The 21,347-nt window shown below is 40.9% G+C and overlaps 1 protein-coding gene across 3 annotated transcripts in view; it reads right to left on the bottom strand.

The window, feature by feature from the left end:
• The window catches only part of SCUBE1 (signal peptide, CUB domain and EGF like domain containing 1), a 173,853-nt gene continuing 152,506 nt past the window's right edge, over positions 1 to 21,347 (bottom strand). For 2 of the 3 annotated variants that reach the window (XM_017826686.1, XM_017826688.1), the window contains 12 exons: positions 18,916 to 19,035; positions 17,714 to 17,806; positions 15,686 to 15,802; positions 13,912 to 14,070; positions 11,917 to 12,120; positions 10,365 to 10,526; positions 8,249 to 8,416; positions 7,245 to 7,406; positions 5,661 to 5,858; positions 4,536 to 4,688; positions 3,945 to 4,024; positions 1 to 3,207 (listed from right to left, as the gene is read on the bottom strand). In XM_017826686.1, the coding sequence (XP_017682175.1) occupies positions 3,055 to 3,207; positions 3,945 to 4,024; positions 4,536 to 4,688; positions 5,661 to 5,858; positions 7,245 to 7,406; positions 8,249 to 8,416; positions 10,365 to 10,526; positions 11,917 to 12,120; positions 13,912 to 14,070; positions 15,686 to 15,802; positions 17,714 to 17,806; positions 18,916 to 19,035 (1,769 nt within the window). In that variant the 3' untranslated portion in view covers positions 1 to 3,054. The remainder of the gene's footprint in view (positions 3,208 to 3,944; positions 4,025 to 4,535; positions 4,689 to 5,660; positions 5,859 to 7,244; positions 7,407 to 8,248; positions 8,417 to 10,364; positions 10,527 to 11,916; positions 12,121 to 13,911; positions 14,071 to 15,685; positions 15,803 to 17,713; positions 17,807 to 18,915; positions 19,036 to 21,347) is intronic. The other variant, XM_017826687.1, reaches the window with a different exon arrangement.

Raw genomic sequence — 21,347 nt, 5'->3', positions numbered from 1 at the left:
GAATGGTGAACACTCATAAAGGATGTTTCTTGTTCGTGTGGCGTCATCCTCGTGTTCTGCTCACAGACAGAGGGGCCACAGGTGAGCTCTGCTCTTTCCAAACCAGCTGACAACTCAAGAATGTGGGCTCTGAAAACGTTGTGACCAGTCCAGTATTTATTTAAGCTAGTCTAAAACTAAACTAAACCTGGCTTTTTAAAGCTAGTTTTAAGGAAGCTTACTTACTTTTAAGTGAGCTTACCCTAGAATGAAGCCGATGTGTAGGAAAGATTAGTCTAACTCTTAAGTAGTCCTAACTTTATTCTGTGTGGGAGGCACAAAGAGGAAATGAATTCCTTTTGAAAAATTTGTCTTTAGGTCAAAATTTGATGTGTGATGGAGCTGAACGAAGACTGCAGCAGTTTTAAATCCACTTACAGGGAGCTAAATCTTCAGGCAGAATAAATTTTGCTATCGCAGGCAAGACGCAGGTGGCAACGTATCGAACACCAAATCCTGACGTTCCCTGCACTCAAATGACACACACAGACCTTGCCCTAAGTGCTTTCAAGGCACAACTCTGGGCTTAATTAGCAACCTTGGATTGTTGCAGGCTCCTGGACTGTGGCAGGAGGTGATTTGGTGGCCTGTGAGAATGTTTAGGGATGATTCACCACCACCTCACTAGAAATAAGTGCAGTGTTTAAAGCAGAGGAGGCTTAAAATGGTAAGTGCTGCGGGTGCAGCTTTTAAGCACACAAGGCATTTGCAAATGGAAAACAAGGAGCTCTGTTTGTGCCACAGAATTGGGCAATCACAAATGGGCACTTGTCCAGCCTTCCTGCAATAACACAAAAACATGTTGTTGCACCTCTCCTGCATACAATGTGTAATTCCATAAGAGCAGATGCAGGGCTGTATTTATTATGTTTAAATGCTCAAATTCTGTGCTGTACTGATTCTATCATTTCACAAAGCTGGTTTTCTTAAAGGCAGCCGCATTTCTCCTCGTGTGGTTTTTGATTCCCAAATGTTCCTAGGTCTTCTCCACAGAAGAAGACTTTCCTTGTTGTTGTACTGCTATTGTGTGACAGTGAAGGCATCCTACACCAATGCTAACAAATGAAGAGCTGAACTCACCTTCTATTTGGTGACTGCCAGTTTCTGTAACTGTAAATCTAGTATGGAATTCAAAGCATTTTTAACTTTATATACCACTTGTCATTACTTTTTTCACTAGAAATTGGCACATCCAGGAGCATTTCTAAGTAGAGCCGCAAACATTCAAACCTGACTCATTTTTCTAATTATGTCCAAACGTGTTGGTCATTGAGCAAAAAGTTTTAGGAAGTATTTTACTAAACTCACCATACAGCAACAGGTTCCAGAGTTTGCTCACTGAAGTCTGAAATTCTAAAGGCCACTGTAAATAATTCACCAAATGAGGGAGTTAATTTTCTCCATGTTTTTCATATTTTTCCTTCATATCTTTCAGTAGAATGGCTGCAATCCTGACCCATTCTAATGTATCTTGATAATACTCTGAATAACCTGTCAGACTTTGAAGCACTGTTTGGCTAAAGTAGTTTTTTTAGCTATACACTCCTACATAATTTGAGTACCTAAAAACTGTTTGCTTTTTCTTTTTTTTTTTTCCTAAAAATAATTACTGAGAAGGGAAAAAATACATGAAACTTTTTTTCTCGTCGTTGTTCCAGACACACAGTGAATGTAGGACTGATAAGAATGTCTTCTTAGAAAATCCCCTTTTCGTAACTCGGGGTGAATAATAAATAAAAGTAGTTACAACATCCTCACAAAAAGTTTAGGTTTAACAGCCTTTAACAAAGGATTTTTATGGAGAAATTATATTTGGAAATGAGGGTTAATGTAGGTATTAAAGAGAAAGCCCATCAAAGACCTAAGATCCATGAGTGGAAAAAAATGAGTTGTCAGTTCAGGCTGTCTCTGAAGACTCCAACTCCTCTGCATATTGAAAGAGATTGTCCCAGAGGAAACCATTATCCAGTATTATAAAACTCCAAAAGGCTTCAGTTCGGTGTCAATAGAAGTGACAAGCACTTGGAGAAGTCATTTAATCATCTACACAAAGTTACATATAGATATGAGTAAATAGGGTGTGTGGGAGTAAAGATTTAAGCATGAATAATATTTACAGTAACTAGAGATAACATTACTAATGTACCCACAAATAGAAGTATATATTTATATATTTATATATTGTACTTAATTAGATGCTCTCTTAATGGAAAGAAAAACAAGACTGCCAGTGTGGTTGCTGTTCATTTCTCACATATCCTATTGGAAATGCCTTTAAAGGGACCCACTGGTGCACGGAAATCCAGAGCTAAATCTGTTTCAATCAAATAATTGACAGTGGCAAACCTCTGAAGAAGTTTAGAAGAGGACAGATAAAAACATTAGGACATTAGGGCATGGGACTCAATCTCATGTAGTTCATAAAAAAAAATTATACATATGTTTCTTTTTTTTTCTCTTTTTTTCCCTTTTTGATTTCTACTTGGACAGAGGTTCCACCAAGCCACAACTGAGAAATAACAAAATTTAGGTTTTTTTTTTGTTTTCTTCCAAAGATTCAAATATAAACTTCAAGTGCAATTCAAAAATCCAAATATTATTTATACTACATACTTCTCTCTACAACAGAACTTATCTGCAGGTAGTTTAATCACATTTGAATAGATTCCCCCTTTCTTTGACAAAAGTTATTGTTGATGGAAAAATAAAAAGCTCGAAAGAATATTTTCTACATCATGAAATTTCAAATGGGGAGTGAGGATACACTAGTGCAGACACAAATTCAGATCTTCAACAAGATGCACTCAGGGATGCACTTTTTTCTTTTTTTGGTAGTAAAAATCCCGTTCAAAACACTGACTTTTAACAATTATAAAACATTATAGGCGTTCTTCCATTTACAACTGAGAACAAAGACTGCAAAAAAGAGCCTTCAAGTTAGCAAATGTTTCTACTATGGAGGAAGGATGATATTTGACAGGAATGCAAAGTAACCAAAAATTGAGTACCGCTGGACTACTTGTATGGTCGTAGAAATCTGGACACTTTGGATCGCAGCAGCTTTATAAATGATCTTGGGAACATTTCTTTTGACTCTTGTGCTGTGTACTTGAAATAGTTTTGGGGGTGTGCCAGTACATCAAAGAGAGCTTTAATCAGTTTCTTGTCCTGTGGAAGACAAAATATATATACATATATATATATGTATGTTAGATAAAAGTAGAGTTTGGATTTAGTGTCTGCACAGGTTTCAAAACTAAAGAACAACAATCAGATTTATCTTGCAACACTTGAGTCTGGGTGAAGCAGAGTAAGGAAACTGCTCCATGTTGCTGTTGTGTTTTATATTGATTAGTCTGTCTACCATTAGCCTTCCTGGCAGGTCTTGTATCAAGAGAGACAAAGTTAATCACAGCCTTGCTGCAGTACCTTTGGAAAGCTGGACAGCTCGCAATGCTCCATATTATGTCTTGTTGAGGCAGGACAGTGATTTAGGTAAACACATTTTTTAATGCATGGAAAACTTAATGACTCATTTAAACATTCAAATGCCAGGCTGAGGCTGGCAAAGGCTCTTCAAACGATGGGCTCTTCATTCCTGGCTGACTAATTTTTCTAACATACAATCTTATTAATCACATTAGCACACATTTAATTCAGTTCCCGATTCCACAAAGGACTGAGCTGAGCTACTGGTTTTGTGCTGCTTCAAATACCAGCATAAACCTCAGAAGACAGAGAACTGAATTTGGGGTCACACTTGAGCTTTAAATATAATGACCCTCTCAATGTAATAAGACCCTCTCAAAGTCATAAGATCCTATCGAGGTAATAAGGACTATTTTGGGAAAATACTCAGTGGAAGGAGTTATTGGTTGGCCTCAGATAAAGCAGAAATTTCTCACCTTTAGAATTTCCTGATGATTTTCTGACGCATATAATCGGCCATCTCGAACAATGTCTTCTATTAGTTGTTGGTAATCCTCTGAAAAATAAAGATCACTTGAGTGACTGTTTGGGACATCCTTTGGGAGGATAACAGCCAGAAATTAGACCTCCTCTTGAAGACAGTGCTGAGAAATTTCATATCTAGTAAGTTATTCACTGTCTCTCAGGTTGCTTTAGTCTAAATTTAAAAAAAACCTTAAAATTCTCTACTGCTTTAGAACAGTAATTTTGAATTATTCCTATAAATACTAACATCCTCAAAATCCTACTCCATCCCGATAATTATTTGCATTCTGGAGACGAAGAAACAGGACCAGGGATAAAAAATAACTGACAAAGGTTATATATAATAATATATATATTATTTCAGTAAGTCTTTATTGTTTCAGTAAGTCTTTACTACTAGAAGTAATTAAATGGACTAAAAATGAGTTACATCAAGTTTTTCCTCATTCTTCTCTCCCTGTAAGCAGTGTAAGAGAGATTCTTGAGGACAGTTTTCTGTAATTCAGATGTAACAAAAAGATGGAAAACAATTCCATTCTCACCATCATAAGTCACGTAGGGGACCTGAAATCCTTTGCCACTGTTTCCTTCATTTGACTTGAACTGAATCCAGAGCTTCCTTGATCTTGAGGTAAATGCAATAGGTCTCTCATAAGTCTGACATGTTTCATATGTGGTAATTGAAGTGGGAGAAGCTGGAAATAAATGACGTTCTTTATAAAATGATTTTTTTGCACCCTTCCTCACCTAGGGGTCAGAAATGTCAAGCTGACAGGACACTTCTCAAGCTGACAAGTTTTTTGTGATAGAATGGGTGTAGTCTTTATCTGCCTATAAGGAGAAGTAGGTTTTTCCACAAAGGTAATGGGAGTCCCACAGCAAGAAGCTTAACGAGACGGTGAGGGATAATTTCTGACATTTATAAAGTTACTACGGATATTAGTTATTTTGTTTACTACTCTAGCATTGAATTCCAGAGCTCCCATATGCTTGTCCCAGACAGGTAAGAACAAGTGTGCTGCACACAGACTCTCAAGGATAAGAAGTTATGAAATAACTCTAGAAAATAAAATACACCATTTTAGTGAGTAAAATACACTGCTTTGAACAAAGCTCCATATAAACAATTGCCACTGAGGTTTGGTGCTTCTTGCAGATTCAGTGACAGATCACCAGAAGGAAGCCTGCATCCTCCATGTGAAAGAGGAGAGCATCTCACTGGTGTCTTAACTCCACATAAAACTGGGAAAACTTTGGATTTCTTGAGGGTGTCAGTGGTACCAAGCCACTGCCTGGATTTAGCAATAACTTCAGTGTATGTGTATTTACAGAGGGTGAGAGGACAAGCTGTACAGATTACAGAAGATGGCTCTCCCAGGATAATTTAGCATGGCTTGTTGGCTTCTGGAGGGGCAGGGATTTACCCCTCGTGATAACTGGGCCAGACAGAAGCCCATTACCTGCTTTGTGATTCAGACAAGAAACCTGAATAATTAGTATCAATCACTGTTAACTGTTACTGGTGGTGTTCTGTTCTAACTTGCTGAGCCCCTTCATTCCACAATCCTTTTAGAAACACCAGCTACACGAAGACAGTCACCCTTTCAAGTATGAACTTTCCAATCCAATCAGTTTGCAATAAATACAACCCATGTCTGGCAACTCACCACTTTTCCTCATTACTAAAACATCACCACATTCATCTTCGATGGGGAGGAATATCTCAGGTACTACAATGAGTATCCTCCTCTTTGGGGGTGGGTTTATATTCCAAATGCATTCGACATTAGCTGGGTAGTCTCCAGGATAATTGGGTGATTCAATGTAGCCAGTATAGTCCCCAAGTTCTCCTCCACAGTGCTGGTCTGTGGAGAAACAGAAATAATTAGCATTTGTGTTAGCTGATCAGCTAATCTGAGGTGTTTTTCTAGATCTGTCAAGAGCAAGTCTAAACTCCTCCTTGTGGCTTTAGAAAGACAGGAGGAAAAGCCTTTAGGGAAGGCCTTTAAAGGATTTCCAACTGATTTGCAAAAGCTTAATCTCAGGTGCATAAACTGATTTAATAGTTCATTCAGGCTGCTTTAACATTTCATTGAGAAGCACAGGTAGGTAACCATGATCCAGCTGTGGAGTTACTCACACAGTGGTCACCATGGAGACTGTGCTGACATGCACCTGGTTTAACTTCACTTCTTTTTTAACCTGATTTAGCTGAATGAGCATGATCTTGATCACAGATCTGCCTTGTTTCATCTCAGATTAAACCAGTCTGTAAAGAAACTCCATTAATGGATCAGTTTTTCTTCCTAAGTTTTCAAAACTCCTATTGAATTTGGCACAAGTCACTTAAGCTTGATCTCTCCAGGCCTACTCATCCACATAAAACTAGATATATGTTTAAATATTTTGCTTAATCCAACCCTCAAAGATTATGCAAGGTCAGAAACTGGCTTGAAAACAGGGAGTATCTAAGACAGCAAAGTAACAAGGATGGTTTTATTTTACAGGAGAATCATCAAACTTCTTCAAATTCCTTACAAATATGTAATTTACTCCAATTTCATTAGGAATTATGAAGGGTTAGACACATCTCACATATTCAGAATAAAAACTTATAATAGATTTGTACATGAACAGTTAGTTTAGATGACATTGCTTAGTTATTATAGAGACATTGTCTTAAATTGGCATGGTAGAGATGGAAACAAAAGCTTGCCTAAAAGAATCAGTCATTCACAAAAGATCAAATAAAACTGCACTGAAATCCTTGGGGAGATTTAAAATGGTAATTGAAGGTAGGAGGCCGAGTACTGCAAAAAGGCCTGCAGGATCTCTCTGTCATAAGTGATTACCTGGCAGCTGCAGTATGCAGGACCAGCCCTGCTAATATTTTATAATTATTATAAAATGGCAGTAACTCTGAGAGAAGATCTTGTGCTCTGCAGTCACACAGAAATATGCATCACTGTTAGACAACCTCCAGGATCGGGGAAACTAAAGGCTCTGTAGGTTTAACTTGTAGCTGGTACTCTGTGAAACCACATTAAACCTAAAGCACTCCCATGGATCAAAGGGTACTTTTCCTATTTTTTTTCTCATCGTTTTCCCAATTCTTACTATTCCCTCTGGCAGTAGACACATGCTAACTAGGAAATACAGAATTGAAGTCCAGCCTTTGAGATGGAGCCTTCGAGCTGCAGTTCAGAGCCGAAGCCATGCTTTAGGTCACAACCAATATCAATGTGACTTACTCTTGCAGTGTGTAACATTAGTGGAGCCATCAAAATCCGTACTGGTGTTCCCAGGGCAGGTGATGCAGTAGTTCTGCCCAAACTCAGGCTGGTAGGTCCCCGCAGGGCATCGGATGCATCTGTGTGTGGTGGAGTTGTAGTAGTGCCCAGGAGAACAGTGAACTGCAGGGTAGGAGGTGTATTATTTTCAGAAAGGAGCAATTTCAGTGCAAAGAGAACTTTCTACCCTGGACATACCTCAGGATCCCTGTTCTGCAATATTTATTAGGCCGTAAAAGGCAGAAAAGACATCAGCTTCCTGCATTTTCCAGTACAAAGGACCTTCCAACTACAATCCCAAGACTAGAGCTAAGCCCTGATGAACTAGTAGTGTGTGCTACACATCTCTCACTGTTTCCTATGAATTTATAATAAATGGAAGCTGATGCAGACCCACCTCAACAACAAAAATGACTTTCACAATAGCAGGAGAGAGGTTTCCATTTGTGTCTGTTTGCATGTCATTCCAGTAACTAAACCAAAATGCATTTGGGCAGATTCCTTCTTTAGCACTGGCACTGCAAGTTGACATTATAGAACACAGAACGTGTTGCACCTTTACAGTTTCTGCCTGGCCCATTAATAACCAATCCTTAGCTTCATATAACTTCTGTAGTGTTTAGTTTTCCTGATCTGATACATAAAAATATACAAGATATGGAAGCTAAAGCATTGTCTAATGCAAGTTTATTTCTTGCCATACAGTGGGGCTGATTCACTTACCAGTTTCAGTGCTGACCCTGCACCTGCCTGTGGTAAATCCCAAAGAAAACCATAAAGCCTGCTCAGCCTGTGCAATCTCAGGAGACCACTCCTACTTTATAGATTTCTTGATTTAATTTAATCATGTGCCCGTGCAGCGACAATGTTTGTTCTGGAGCCTTCAAAAACCCCTCGGCACTGAAGATTATAAACCAGAGGGCAAGAAAGGGAGAACATGAATTGTGGAAAAAATTTAAATTCACCTTTGGTTTCACAGTCTTGGAAGGAAACAGCACCTTCATATTTGGTCACAAGCCCACCACCACATGGAAAGCAGAGGGTCCTCCCTGGTTCAGGCTGGTAGGTACCCAGAGGACAGACTGTGCAAGGTTTAAAACCATCTGAGGAGTAGTGCCCAGGAGAACACTGCCCTAGAAAGTGAAAATGGTCACCTGTATTAGTGTGTTGACTTTTCTGGACAAAGTATAAAACCCACTAGCAGTCAGCAAGGCTTCCTTCAACTTAAACATGTGACATCAAGGCAGCTGCACATCAAATTCTAATCTTACCTGCTGGTTTTGTATTGTTCCTGTAACTGCTTCCTAAAAACTCCACCAGGAAACACAATTAGCTTCTGAATATGCTTTTTGGCAAATATGTCTCTGTTTGGTTTTTTTGTTTTTAATTAAGATTTTGTTAGAATACATAGTACTTACACCAAGTCTTTTGTCTGAGTATTTCAAAGCACTTTGTCAGCTGTTGTGACACAGACCTCAGAGAAATATCATGATGTTACCAGTTTGAAGACAATTTTCCTGTTGTTTTTAGTAGCAAAACTGATCTACGTGCTCTGGTCCAGCTGGTTACTGGACTTTAACATGAAGGCAGATAAAGAAGAGTGGATTTGGATCTGGATTTTGGTCTGAAAATTAAGTACTTGTGAAGGCTTACAGACATCTTGTGAAAGAAGAGGTACAGTTTGACTTTAATAGTGCTTTCAGCACCAATACATCTCACTCCTTACCTTTATGTAAGAATGCAGTAACTTGTATTGAAATTCTGGATTGAAATTGCCAGCAAAACAGATCTGAGGTGATTTCCCCGAGGAATGCCCCAAAATGACTAGGTTGACTAAATCATGTTTTGGCCTCATATCTACACGGATCTCATGAAAATTAAGTATCACAACGTGTGTACTGGGTTTGAGTGGCCAGGATTTGGTAGCAAGGGGGCTACAGGGTGGCTTCTGTGAGAAGGTGCCAGCCTTCTTTTTGTTGTTGTGCAGAACAATAATTCAAATGCAAGCCTTGAAACAAAAGTCTTTTTCCTCTAGTCGTTGTGCTGCTTTTGTCAGTATTCTATAATCAACCTTTATAAATTCAGATTTTATTTTGATAAGTTATTCTTGTGGGATTTTGGATAAACACATATCAACAGAGCAAAAATGCACAGGCATTTCAGGATTTTTCCTTTGATAGTTCCTTCATACAGTAAATCAGCAAAATCCATCATATGTTTGAACTGGAGACACCAGTTATTTTTTATTCAGTGGGAAAACCCAGCAGTTTCTCAAGTGACATTCATCATGTGTTCACTTTAGATATCCTGGGAGAAAGCATTAATGTAAATTACATGGATGAGTTTTAAAGTAGCAGATAGGACAGGTTCATTTCAAAGTCAGATAATGTATCTGCTATAAACTAGATTTTGTTCATCTGTAATGAAATAAGGTAAAGAAAATAAATTAACAGTCGTGTCTTAAAACCTTATATTGAACAAGTTACAGTAGGAGCACCAGGTATTAGCATCACTGTAATTTGGTTTATATCTCATGAAGTTGAGTCAGAGATGCTACATCACTTGCCAAAAGCTGCAGTGCCTTCAAGCAGCGCTGAAACTTTGCAGTCATTAGTTCTGAGTCTGGGTCACAGATCCCTGCAGCACAACTATCTCAAAATTGTAACTGCTGCTAATTAGAGCAGGTAAACTGCATCTCATGTAAAACATGAAACCAGCAGGTTCATTAGACTCACCAATACCAGTCCAAAGTAATCCATCCCTTTGGCTCCCAATACACCTGACAGGTCCTTACAAGCTGAGGTATGTCCAGATTCCATACCTGACTCAAAGCACAGTGCCCTGCTTGGCTTGCTCATTTCCATACCACAGCTCACACTGCTGTGGCAGGTCCCATCTTCTTGTCAGCAGTGTCAGAGGATGGAACAAGCCCAAACATTCTTTGCAGTGCTTGTAAGTGCACAGAGGTGTCTTCTGTTACCTTCACAAGACAGGAGTGTGGAAGGCTCCCCCCTCGTTTAGCCCCCACACCTCAAGGAGGTGTGGCAACACTTAATACCTTTAGAATCAAATGAAACTTGCCTCCACATTCTGACACATTCCGGGCTCCTGCTACTCCCTGTCCATCGTTACTTGGGCAAGGCTCACAGGTAAGTTGACCTTCTGTGTCCTGGTATGTTCCTGGGGAGCAGGGAACGCACTGATTGTGTTCTCCGCTATAAAAGGTGCCCGTGCTGCAGGTAACTGAGGAGACAAAAGGGGAATCTACATAAGGACTTTCATTGTCATCACATTACTTGCCTTTATATCAAAACATTTTAGAGAAGATGGATCTCTTTGGCCCAATTATTATAGTGGGGTATGTTCTGCATACGTTAGTGCAGGATCCTCACTTAGTGCAAGCAGACCCATCCCCACTGTGGTCGATTTACATCAGGACAAGGTCCTTCTTCTGTTGTTTAAACTATTAAATGGCATTGTGCTGCCCTGAAGTGTTCATCACACAGATGTTAATAAAGCTGATGCAGTCTTAAAACAGTATACTGCAGTTTATTAAAACAGTTGCACAATGTGTGGGAAGCAATTTTTTTTTTTTTTACTTTTACTTTACACCAGGTGCATTTATGTGATGGTTTTATGTCTCCTGAGATCAGTTCTAGAGATTTCTCCTAGGGTAATGTATCCCATGTAAAAATTTATGTCTCTTGACACTCAAATACCCCAACTGTAAAGTGTTTTAGACACAGATATGAACACAGATGCTTTTCCTGCTGCAACAGGGCACATAACTGCATGAAACATTTTGCTCTGCTGGATAGAGGTGGTTGAAATGCAGGGGTTTCTAGACACTAATAGCAACAGTCTTTCAAATACAGCTTCTAAATCACTGTTCCCATATGATGAAAACAACCTCACTGGCAGCACCTATCAGATCTGCACTTCTTTCTGCCTGTAAATCACTTGGTGATTTAAAAAGCTGGAAAAAGAGATATGCTGATAAAAAGCTGGAAAAATAGATATGCTGATTTTGAAAAGATGTCTGTAAGTGATTAGAAAGCCTGCAGTGCTGAGAACTGCCCTTAGTAAGTTTGCACTAGCACACTGCCCCCAGCAAAGCACTAGAGCCTGGTAACATGGGAAAAGGCTTAAAGACATCAGGTATTGTATGTAAAGTTAAAACAGGTTTCTATAGTTTATTTTTTAACGGACCTCTTGGGCATTAAATATAAATATATCCATGGGTCACGGATTATTTGGTGGTGAGGAGAGAGAGGAGATATGAAAGTAAATAAATAGCACCTAGGCAAACACCATCTTATTGTTTTACAGCATTGTAATTGTGTTTTCATAAGATGCTGGGAGCAACTGGGAACTAACTGCCAACACTGCCTTGTGGCAGGTTTTGCTACCTGCCATGGGAATGTATCCATATATATGCTTTTGTTTTCCTGCAACCCTCCAATGAATTCCCTTCAAAGCCTTATGAACCATCAGTGGTCCATGCACATATGCTGAGTTAGATTGATCTAAATCGTTATCTCAGAGATTTCCTCCCTGCTTCACCATGGAAAAGGTAATTTTGGGTGGCTTGTTATGGGGGATATGGCTGAATATTCGAGTTGTCTGCACTTACCACATTTTCCATCCTGCAGTACTTGCCCTGTACTGCAAGCCTCGTGCCCCTCAGTAGCTTTAGCTGGCTTCTGAGCCACTTCATACTCTGTCCCAGAAAACTGAATGTAAAATTGCTGTTTATTAATAGATTTCCTCAATGTTTTGATTGCAGTTTGCAGCTTCTGCTCCATCCTTTTCCGAACACAGTCAATGTTACAGGTGTCTAGATGGGAAATGATAACAAAACTAGAAGCAATTGAGATTCATGTTTAAAAGAGGTGCTTAACAAAGAGCTCAGCCTGCGTTGCACTGGGACACCTCTGTCTGCTTCACTGTCTTCTCCACATAAACTGAAGCAGCAGCTCACTGGATTCAAGATCAGGCCTCTCAGAGGGACAAGTCAGTGCACTGAGGTCCATCACACAGTTTCATGACCTGCCAAGGGCACTCTGAGTGCTCATAGCTTGTCTCTAGCATTGAGGTTATACTGAGTGCACAGGGGGGAGGGCTGGAGGGCTGCAGGAAGCATTCAGACCCCCCTGAGAATTCTGGTGCAGTCCAGGATTCCAGTTTGCTTCTAAGTTTGTGTTCCATCATTACTAATGACACAAAGCAGTTTGTAACGTTTGCAAGCACTGTTTTGCTTTCCAAAAACCTTCCTTGGTAAAGGTTAATTAAGATGTCTGGCAGAGTTAAGCATACATAAAACACACTTACTTAAATACACATATGAACACAACACAGAGGATACATGGAGTTACACAGTCCCCAGGGCTTGAACATGCTTGAACCAGATGCTATAACAAGATGCCATTAACATGCTCAGCTGACCCTTCCAGCCCACACCTCCCCTCAGCACTGCTTTGCCACCATCCTATCTATGAATTCAGCAAGGCTGCCACTGGTAATTTACTTCCCAACCTGGTAATTTACTTTCCAACCTGCTCTTGTTTTGCTGGTTTGGCCACAGCTTTGTCTCCCAGGCACGATACTGGCTGTCCCTGAGCTCCTGATAAGTTGAGGATAATAAAACACATGTGATGGCAAGCCAAGTGGGAGGATGAGGAGCATCAGAAGAGATGCAGATTAAAGCTGGGTGTGAATAATTCACCAGGCATTTGGAGAAGGAATCAGAGCAAGACTTCTACTATCAATACAGAAGTGTTTGCTCCTCCAGTGCTGGCCTTCCTTCAAACTTCCCTTCTGCAAACACTGCAGGAAGCTTCCTGCCAGTGATCCCTCACCTTGTGCCTCCTGTGGACTTTGCTCATGGGGGCAAATTTGCAACCCCACTTCCAGTCTGCCACCACTAATGTTTCTGAATTTTCTCTGCCCATGCAGAGAGTTAGTTGAACAGGAGTTCTTGCCACTTCCCTGACCAAAATACCTCAGTGGCAAAAGGAAAGGTACTTTCAGGCACATTTACTGCTTGAATCACTTTGGCTAGTGAGGTGCTCCCTCAAGGCTGAGGAATCTGCCTTTGAGGGCTGACATATTTACAGAATTCAGTCCACATTTTCTTTGGCTGGAATTTGTAACATAATATTCCATCTCAGTAACGTGAAACAATTATTTTTCTTCCTGAAGACTGTTATGAAAACATGATTTTTCCAGCGGTGTGATAGAAGTGTTTGAACCTCAGACTGAAGTTTCAGCAACTTACATTTTGGAGGATATTTTTATCATGGTTGTTGCAGAACTTCTACCTAATCTTTACATTCCCTGTGCATCTATTAGCACTTCTGCTGTTCAAGGAAATCAGACTGAATTAAAGTACACGACTTAAGGCTTTGAAGGAATTTTGCTGCTGGTTTAATCTTTGTTCCTTTGGCTTAATTTCATACCTGATTCTTTTCAATTAAATCTCTGAACCTCTGAGTTAGGAAAGGCTGTGGAATGAGCCTTGTGCTGAAAGATTTGCACGGCAGCTTGGTGAAACAGCATCAAAGAGATTTTAACAACATGCTGAGGAACTAAATACTGATTTCTCTCCACAGACTGATCTTTCACAAACCTGAGACTTCTTCTGACTTCATCTCCACTTCAAACTCTGCAGTGATATGGGACACTTCTTTGGACGGGGACTTGCGGCCTCGGCGTTTTTTCTTGGAGGAATCGCACTTGAGGTTCACAAAGGTCACCTGGCAGTTGTCTGTGCAAGGGAATTGGCCTCCTTTGCATGAGAGAAGCAACACAGAGAAGAAATCAAGTGGCAAAGCAGCAAGTGACAGGCTAGCAAGCAATATCTGGGTTATCATGAATGTAGTGATTTCACATGTCACATGTGGTGACACCCCTCCTCCTCTGTGCAGTATGAAAGGTTATGAAAATATATTGGAAGGTTTCATCTGAGCAGCAATCACAGATTGTTGTAGGTGATGGACCTTCCAGGTCAGGGAGGAATCTGTAGTGCTCAAGCCACCAGAAGGAATTCATTCCCAGAGTGTGGCTGTATGATATCATCTTCCTCTTAGACCCTGAAGTTCAGGTGACATAACAAACACAAGGCAAAGCAAGCAAACGCATCCAAGAAATCCATTCCCGTGGTGACTGTATGGACCAAAAAAACCCAACTTCTGTGACTTCAAAAATGAGTCTGGTAATCACACCTTATGCAGAGAAAGGAACACATAAAGACAGTGTAATACATAAGCATCTCGATGACTGAGACTTGTTTTAAGTCAATACTTGCAAAATTAGGGACATTGTCTGGATTTCAGGGTAAAGAGAAAATGAGTCTAAATTTTAAAAATAAAATATTTAAACCATTGACTTTTTTTTAAAGAGCTATTTTTTCTCTGTTCATGGCTCATATATGACTGCTCACTACTGGCAAAAGTGGTGGTAAGCCAAATTCACAGCAGAAAATATATCACCAACAGGTGTTTGGTGTAAGCTGCTAAATTGCTTTAACAATATAAGCTGTTGCAATTACACAAATATAATGTATTAAAATCCACAAAACATTCAGCATTAATATTAAATTTAAATGAACTCCAAACACTTGAAGCTGTGGAAATGCACAGCAATGACACACAAACACTCTTTATTTGTCCCTGTCGTGGCATCAAAGGGATGTAGGGCAAGAAATAAATGTCTCAAGGATCTGTTAAATATATAACTTCTAAAACCTCTTTTTTTTCCATCTTAAAAGTGGTGTTCAAAACTAGTAACAATAAAACACATACCTAGTCAGACAAGTTTTGAAAACATTTGATTACTTCAATTCATCGTGACACAAACTTTTTTAATGTCACGTTTTTTTATAATTGCATCTAAATCTTCTAAATATTTTTCTAACATCGTAAGTACTCACTGCATCACAAAAAGAGATTAAAGCTGTGTAACATCAGATTTTGGTAGTAACTTTCCTGCTTAGGGGTTGTCTTTGCTGCTACAATAGGACACTAATCCAGCATAGAGCAAATAAATAATAGCTTTTGTTTCATTTTAGAAACTTCATTTGGGAAAACTAAATCACACAAACTGACATTGTTTCATGTAATTTTGCATTAGTTATAGCTTTTTGTCTCAGGATATTTCTGCCATTATCAAGGCCAGGAGAAGGATCAGCTCAATTCCAAACTCGTGGACTTCTGAACAAAGATTTTTCAGAGCAACTGGTGATGTTTTCAGCACTGTTAGATCCAAACCCAAGGCACTGAGAATCTTGGCCTGAGCTTAAATTCAGATCCAAATATGAAAACCATTTCTTTTTTTTCTGTCACAGAGTGAAAACAAAATATGCAAACAAACAAAAAAATTTACATGCTGAAGAAACCACACACCTGAAACAGGCTGCTTCCCAGAATCTTTTGGTTTTTCTTTGCTGCGAGGCCGTAAATGGCATTTTGCATCTTTGATTTTAAAACGAGCTTTCTGCTTGATTGGAGGGGCTAATGAATCTGTTGATGTAAAGTGGGAAAAAAAAAAAGCTATCATTTGGGATGCAGAGGAAATGAAGTCTGGAACTTGCTTTTAAAAACAGGCTCAAAAGCCTTCCTGTGACATGGAAAAGAGACAGCCCAAAAGTTACACACCTTGTACAAAGGGATGCATCTCCACAAGTTCATTTTTTCACAGAAGCACATACCCTTAAGCCCAGAGAGATCAAGGAATCTGCCGGTATCACACATGCCCTGAACATACACCTCCCCTCCAGCAGGCCTGCACAGCTCATTGGATTTTGAGTGAATTTATTTTACTATGAAAAAGATTAATTCCTACCTTCCCAACTCTCTGTCTGTGACTTGCCATGTCACTTGGCTGCAGTTCTGTTAATGCCAACCAGGAATAAGATTAATTTAGTGGCAGTTGAAAACCATCCAAAGAAAACACCTTTATCTGACTGCAGTCTATGGCTTGCAACCTTGATTTTTCAGCTTTAAATCCAAGCCTTGTTTTAAAGGCTTTTAGAACCAGGACTGTAGAGGCAGCCTGCCCCTGTGCCACAGGTAGAAACATGTTACCTCCCTCTACAGTATTGTACCTCCTAACACATTTCAAATACTTGGTTAGAGAACTGGCAGAACTGGAGAGAAGCACAGCAGGTATATATGTAAAGTGGGCTGACAATTCCCACTGCTGGATGTTGTTTCAGCTGCTTCTAATTTTGCCAGACTTAAACTTTTTTTTTTTTTTTTTTTTAAATGCTGAGTATCAGCTTTCATAAACAATTTGAAATCACAGAATGGAATATGCTGAGTTGGAAGGGACCCCCAGGGAATCATCGAGGCCAACTCTTAGGCCTGCACAGGACCATCCCAAATGTCTCTGCAAAAATAATCCTGCCATTTCTGAGGAAAAGATGAATGAAACACAGTGTTTTATCATACAAGTCTCATAACCTTTTTATTGGCAATCCCCAGCAGGAGGATCTGTGGTCCTATGGAAGGGCTTTGCAGGTGAGGGCCAGGACCCACCCTGGCCTTCTGCTCTTGAGCTCCTGATGGGTCCCTCTGGCTCACTTGCCAGTGAAGAAATCCCATTTTGATATGCTTGCTATTGCCTGGCTGGACTATGGAAAGCCAATGATTCTAAATATTTCTCCTTACTGGATATATCTCAAACCTCCACCACTCCTACACTGACCTCCCAACACAACGCTGCACTGGAGGGCACCTCAGCACCCTCCAGCCCTCAAGGAGAGCTGCAGAAAAGTGAGTGTGTGCTCACTGATATTGTGGTAGTTTTGGTCACCACAGTATAAAAAGGATATTAAACTCTCAGAGAGTGTCCAAAGGAGGGCAATGAAGATGGGGAAGGGCCTTGATGGGAAACTGTGTGAGGACACTGAGGGCACTTGGTGTGTTCAGCTGGAGAAGAGGAGACTGAGGGGAGACCTCAGTGCAGTTCCAATTCCTGGGCAGGGGCAGAGGAGGGGCAGGGACTGAGCTCTGCTCTGGGGGACCAGGGACAGCACCCAGGGAATGGCTGGAGCTGTGTCAGGGCAGGCTCAGGTTGGATCTCAGGAAAAGGTTCTTCCCCCAGAGGGTGGTTGGGCACTGCCCAGGCTCCCCAGGGCAGTGGGCACAGCCCCAAGGCTGCCAGAGCTCCAGGAGGGTTTGAAATATACTCGGGGCACAGGGTGGAACTCCTGGGAATGGTCCTGTGCAGGGCTGAGGGTTGGACTGGATGATCCTTGTGGGTCCCTTCCAACTCGGAATATTCTGTGATTCTGTGATGAAACACCAGCCACCTTAATCCTGGCCTTGTGTAAGTGAGAGCTCTACGTCCTGCCACTCCCAAGCGGTCTGGGGGACATCCATCACCTTCCTCTGAGGCTCCAAGGCCCAGGAGAGCAGGACAGCACCTACCTGGGCAGCTGGGCAGGGTGGTGTTGCGCTTTGGCTGAGCCTTGCCTTGCTGGACGGGGACTCCACAGCTGAGGGTGTAGCTGTTCTCCGAATCTGAGGGGCAGAACACACAGTCAGCACAGGGGGCAACAGCCTCACAGAGCATCCTCTCCTATTAACGTTTAGTGCCTGAAAAAACTTCCCAATGCCACCAAATGAAGAGACATTTTGAGTGCTGAACTCAGATTTTGAAAGGCTGAAATAATTTGCCAAAGGCTGCTGCTTCACAGCGTTGACTTCAAGTTTTGCTTCTTCCAGCACTGAAATGTTACGTTTTATAAATGATTTGGCACGAGGTTAACTGTACGTAATTCCACAGTGCACAAGTAGAAAATATTTCGTGTTTGTCCATGGCAGAGTCTTTCTGCTTTGATCATCCTTATAATTTAGAAAATAAACCACGTATTTTCACAATAATTTTAGCTTCAGGCTCTGACAGAATTTATTGGCAGAAACAAAAATAATACACTTAGAACCATAACAGGGTTTACATATTGCACAGATCAAACTGTGTACTGCTGCTTACAAATTAGATGAATGCACAGCTCCAGTAATCTCTGCTAAACTGTAAATAAAGAGTGAACAGCTCTACTGCATATCATGCCAGGACTAACATGAAAAGAGACATTCAAAAATAATCCTGTGCCAGAATATCTATGAAAAAGCAATAGCAACACCCCCACCCCCCCTGCCCTGCCCTAAAAAACTGTGTAGATGCAAACTACCTGTAGCAAATGATTAAAAAAAAGAAAATGAGGGGGGAGGAAGACTCTATTCAAGTTGAAAAATACGGTACTAAAAAGCAGCAGGAATTCACTGAAATCCATTTTTCCCTTCCCTTTTGACATAGGAATTCAATATGTTGCAATTTTTCGTGTGCACCATCCTGGTTAAGGTGGATGTGTCTCTCAGGTTTTTGTTAGAAATTTCCCACCCCCGCAAATGACACCTCAAATTAAACAATGAAGGACCAAACCTCTAATGGAACTGACAATCAGCTCTTCTTGTATTTACTGATGTGCATATCTGGCCCAATTTAATTTATAATGACGTTTTGCTTATTTACTAACAAAAACTGAATGCAAGAATCATGAATGCAATAACAGAGAAAAGTCATCAGGTCTCAGTTCTAGACTCGAAGAGGACAAATGCTTTGTACAAACCTGGAACAAAAAGAGTGTTGGATGGGCATGACAGGAAGCAGCTCTCTATGCCTCCTGTCTTACTACACACCAGCTGAGCCTTGGGAGCTGGTTTGGCATTTGGGAGACATTTCACCATCTCTGAGGAGAAAAAAATAAAGAGAAATATAAAAAAAAAATAAATCAGACACTGCCCAACCCAGAACCTCGTGCTTACGCTTGGATACAGTGGTGAGGAAAGGCAGAAGTGCTAAAAAACCCAAAATGACAGGTGCAGGCATTTCTGAAATAAGAAAATATTAGGGAGAGAGGATCTGGATTTGGATCTCGAGCTTGTACTTGCCAGTGAAACTCCTCCATGTTTTTAGACCTAAACTTTAGATCAGTCTTTCCCTCCTGCCCTCTGCTTTGGGACCACCCAACCACGGCTCTAGGTCTCACTCTGGAAGGCAGGAGTCTGTGAGCACAGTTCTGTGTGCACATCTTGATCTCAGAAGCAACAGGCAACACTGATGACCTGAGATGTCCTCTCCCCCCTTTTGGAGGCACAGGGCAACTACCACACCATCACAAAGATTTATTTATTTAGATGAACCACTAAAATCATATTTTTCACTTAAACTCTCACAGACTTTTCAACTTTAGCCCAATGCTCTAGCTTCTGGAACTAGAAAAGACAGCCAAGCAGAGGAGATGCTGGGATGGAGATGGACAGTCCCACCGGTCCTTTCAGCCACTGCTGACATGCCCCAAGCAGTGCTAGAAGGGACAGTGTGACACACAGAGAGATCTCAGCCATTTCTCATCTGTGCCCACCACATGGGGCACGTTGCAGCTCACATGAAGGAAATACAGAGCCTCTCCTCTTGGCTCCATGGCAGGATGAAGACAGAGAGTATCCTGCAGGTCTCACAAGCTACTCCTCACGTTTGGGTAAGGGACTGTTTGTGTTGTAGCTGAAAACACATAAAGTTATTATGAATCGTTCCAGCAGTCTCTGAGCTTCACCCTGAGGTGATGACACTGATAATCATAAGCCTGCACTCATTTTAATTTATCACTTTTTTGGATTGAAGTATTGCTTAAGTACATCCTTTTTCACACGCAAATGACAAGGTTCATTCCCGGCTGCAGCCGGCAGGTGCCATCACTGAGGCAGCCTCACTGCTTCCCTCCTTTTTCCCAGAGATTTCACCTCTCCACAGAGTGCAGCTGGGCACCTCTTCAAGCATCAGCTGGTTAAATCTCAGCCAGGTGTCTGCTTCAGCCCCACAAAAACGCTGTTTCAGGGACGTGATTGTTCTCCAGCTGCCTCTTGCTACTTCTTCCAACCATGCTCCCCTTACAAGGTGGGCTTGGCTGACTCTTTGTTCTTCTCATGGCTCACTGGGCTACTGCAAATGTCATTTTTCCTCCCTGAACAACACCAAGGCAGGGAGTTGCTTCTAAGATCAGACTGGTTTGGCTCTACCAGGGTTTGGGAAAAGTCCAGTAAAGCTGGCATGATACAGAGCAATTCAAATGCTGGAGCTGGAATACGTGTTGCCTGGGTTGGCCTGAGTGCAGAGGAAGGGTCCCAGCAGCCACCAGCTGGTTCATATTCCTGGCCTCACTGGTCATGAAATATAAATACATACAAGTCCCATAAACACACCTGATGTTCACATCTCAAGCATGGGAATAATCATCCTCCACTTATCTCCCTCCTAAGGTCTTTCATATTGCTTTGGTGATGTCTTTAAAGACACTGTTTCTTTGGACTGAGGAGACAACAAAGCACAGAGTGCCACTGCTGAGCAAAAGAGGGTTTTATTACTGCAAATGTCTCCAAATTGAGGCATTCAGGATCACTGAATATAATTCACCTGCTTTTTATTGTGCTTTTATAACAATGTAGAATGTAGTTTCCTCTCAACAATGTTGGGAATAAAGGCAGGCAATCGACAGGGAGATGACACTCATTTTAAGCCTCATTAAAGTAATCAAGCACAATGGTGTGTATCAATAGAGAAAGGTGTTCTATTTTCCATCTTCCAGCAGAGTATTACAAATAATGAGGAGATATTTACAACAAGGAAAATGTTCTCAATGGGAAATGGGAACACCGTTCTTAGGAGGTTGGGAGGAAATACAGCACAAAACTTCTGCAGTCTGACTTTATACCACACCTCCAAAAATTTGAGTCCCTGCTGCTAATTTACAAACTCCTTTCCAGAGGAATAACTGGCATATTGCAAGGGAGAACTGGTGGGTAACTAAGGAACAGAGTTATCTATTTCTTATTGTTACAACACTTAGCCCTCTATACAGCAGGGAAGGCAATATATATAAAGGTAAGCCATATATAATTCTCTGAAGTAAGGTCCCCCCCTTTCTTGTTCTCTCTTGCTCCCAGTGAGGTATCAGGCATCAGCCCCAAATGTATCTGTGAGAAGTTATTTGTGGTTAAAACA

This window comes from Lepidothrix coronata, unplaced genomic scaffold, assembly GCF_001604755.1.
Source record: "Lepidothrix coronata isolate B3197 unplaced genomic scaffold, Lepidothrix_coronata-1.0 Scaffold129, whole genome shotgun sequence".
Taxonomy (NCBI): Eukaryota; Metazoa; Chordata; class Aves; order Passeriformes; family Pipridae; genus Lepidothrix; species Lepidothrix coronata.
This window is presented reverse-complemented; position numbering and strand designations above follow the sequence as displayed.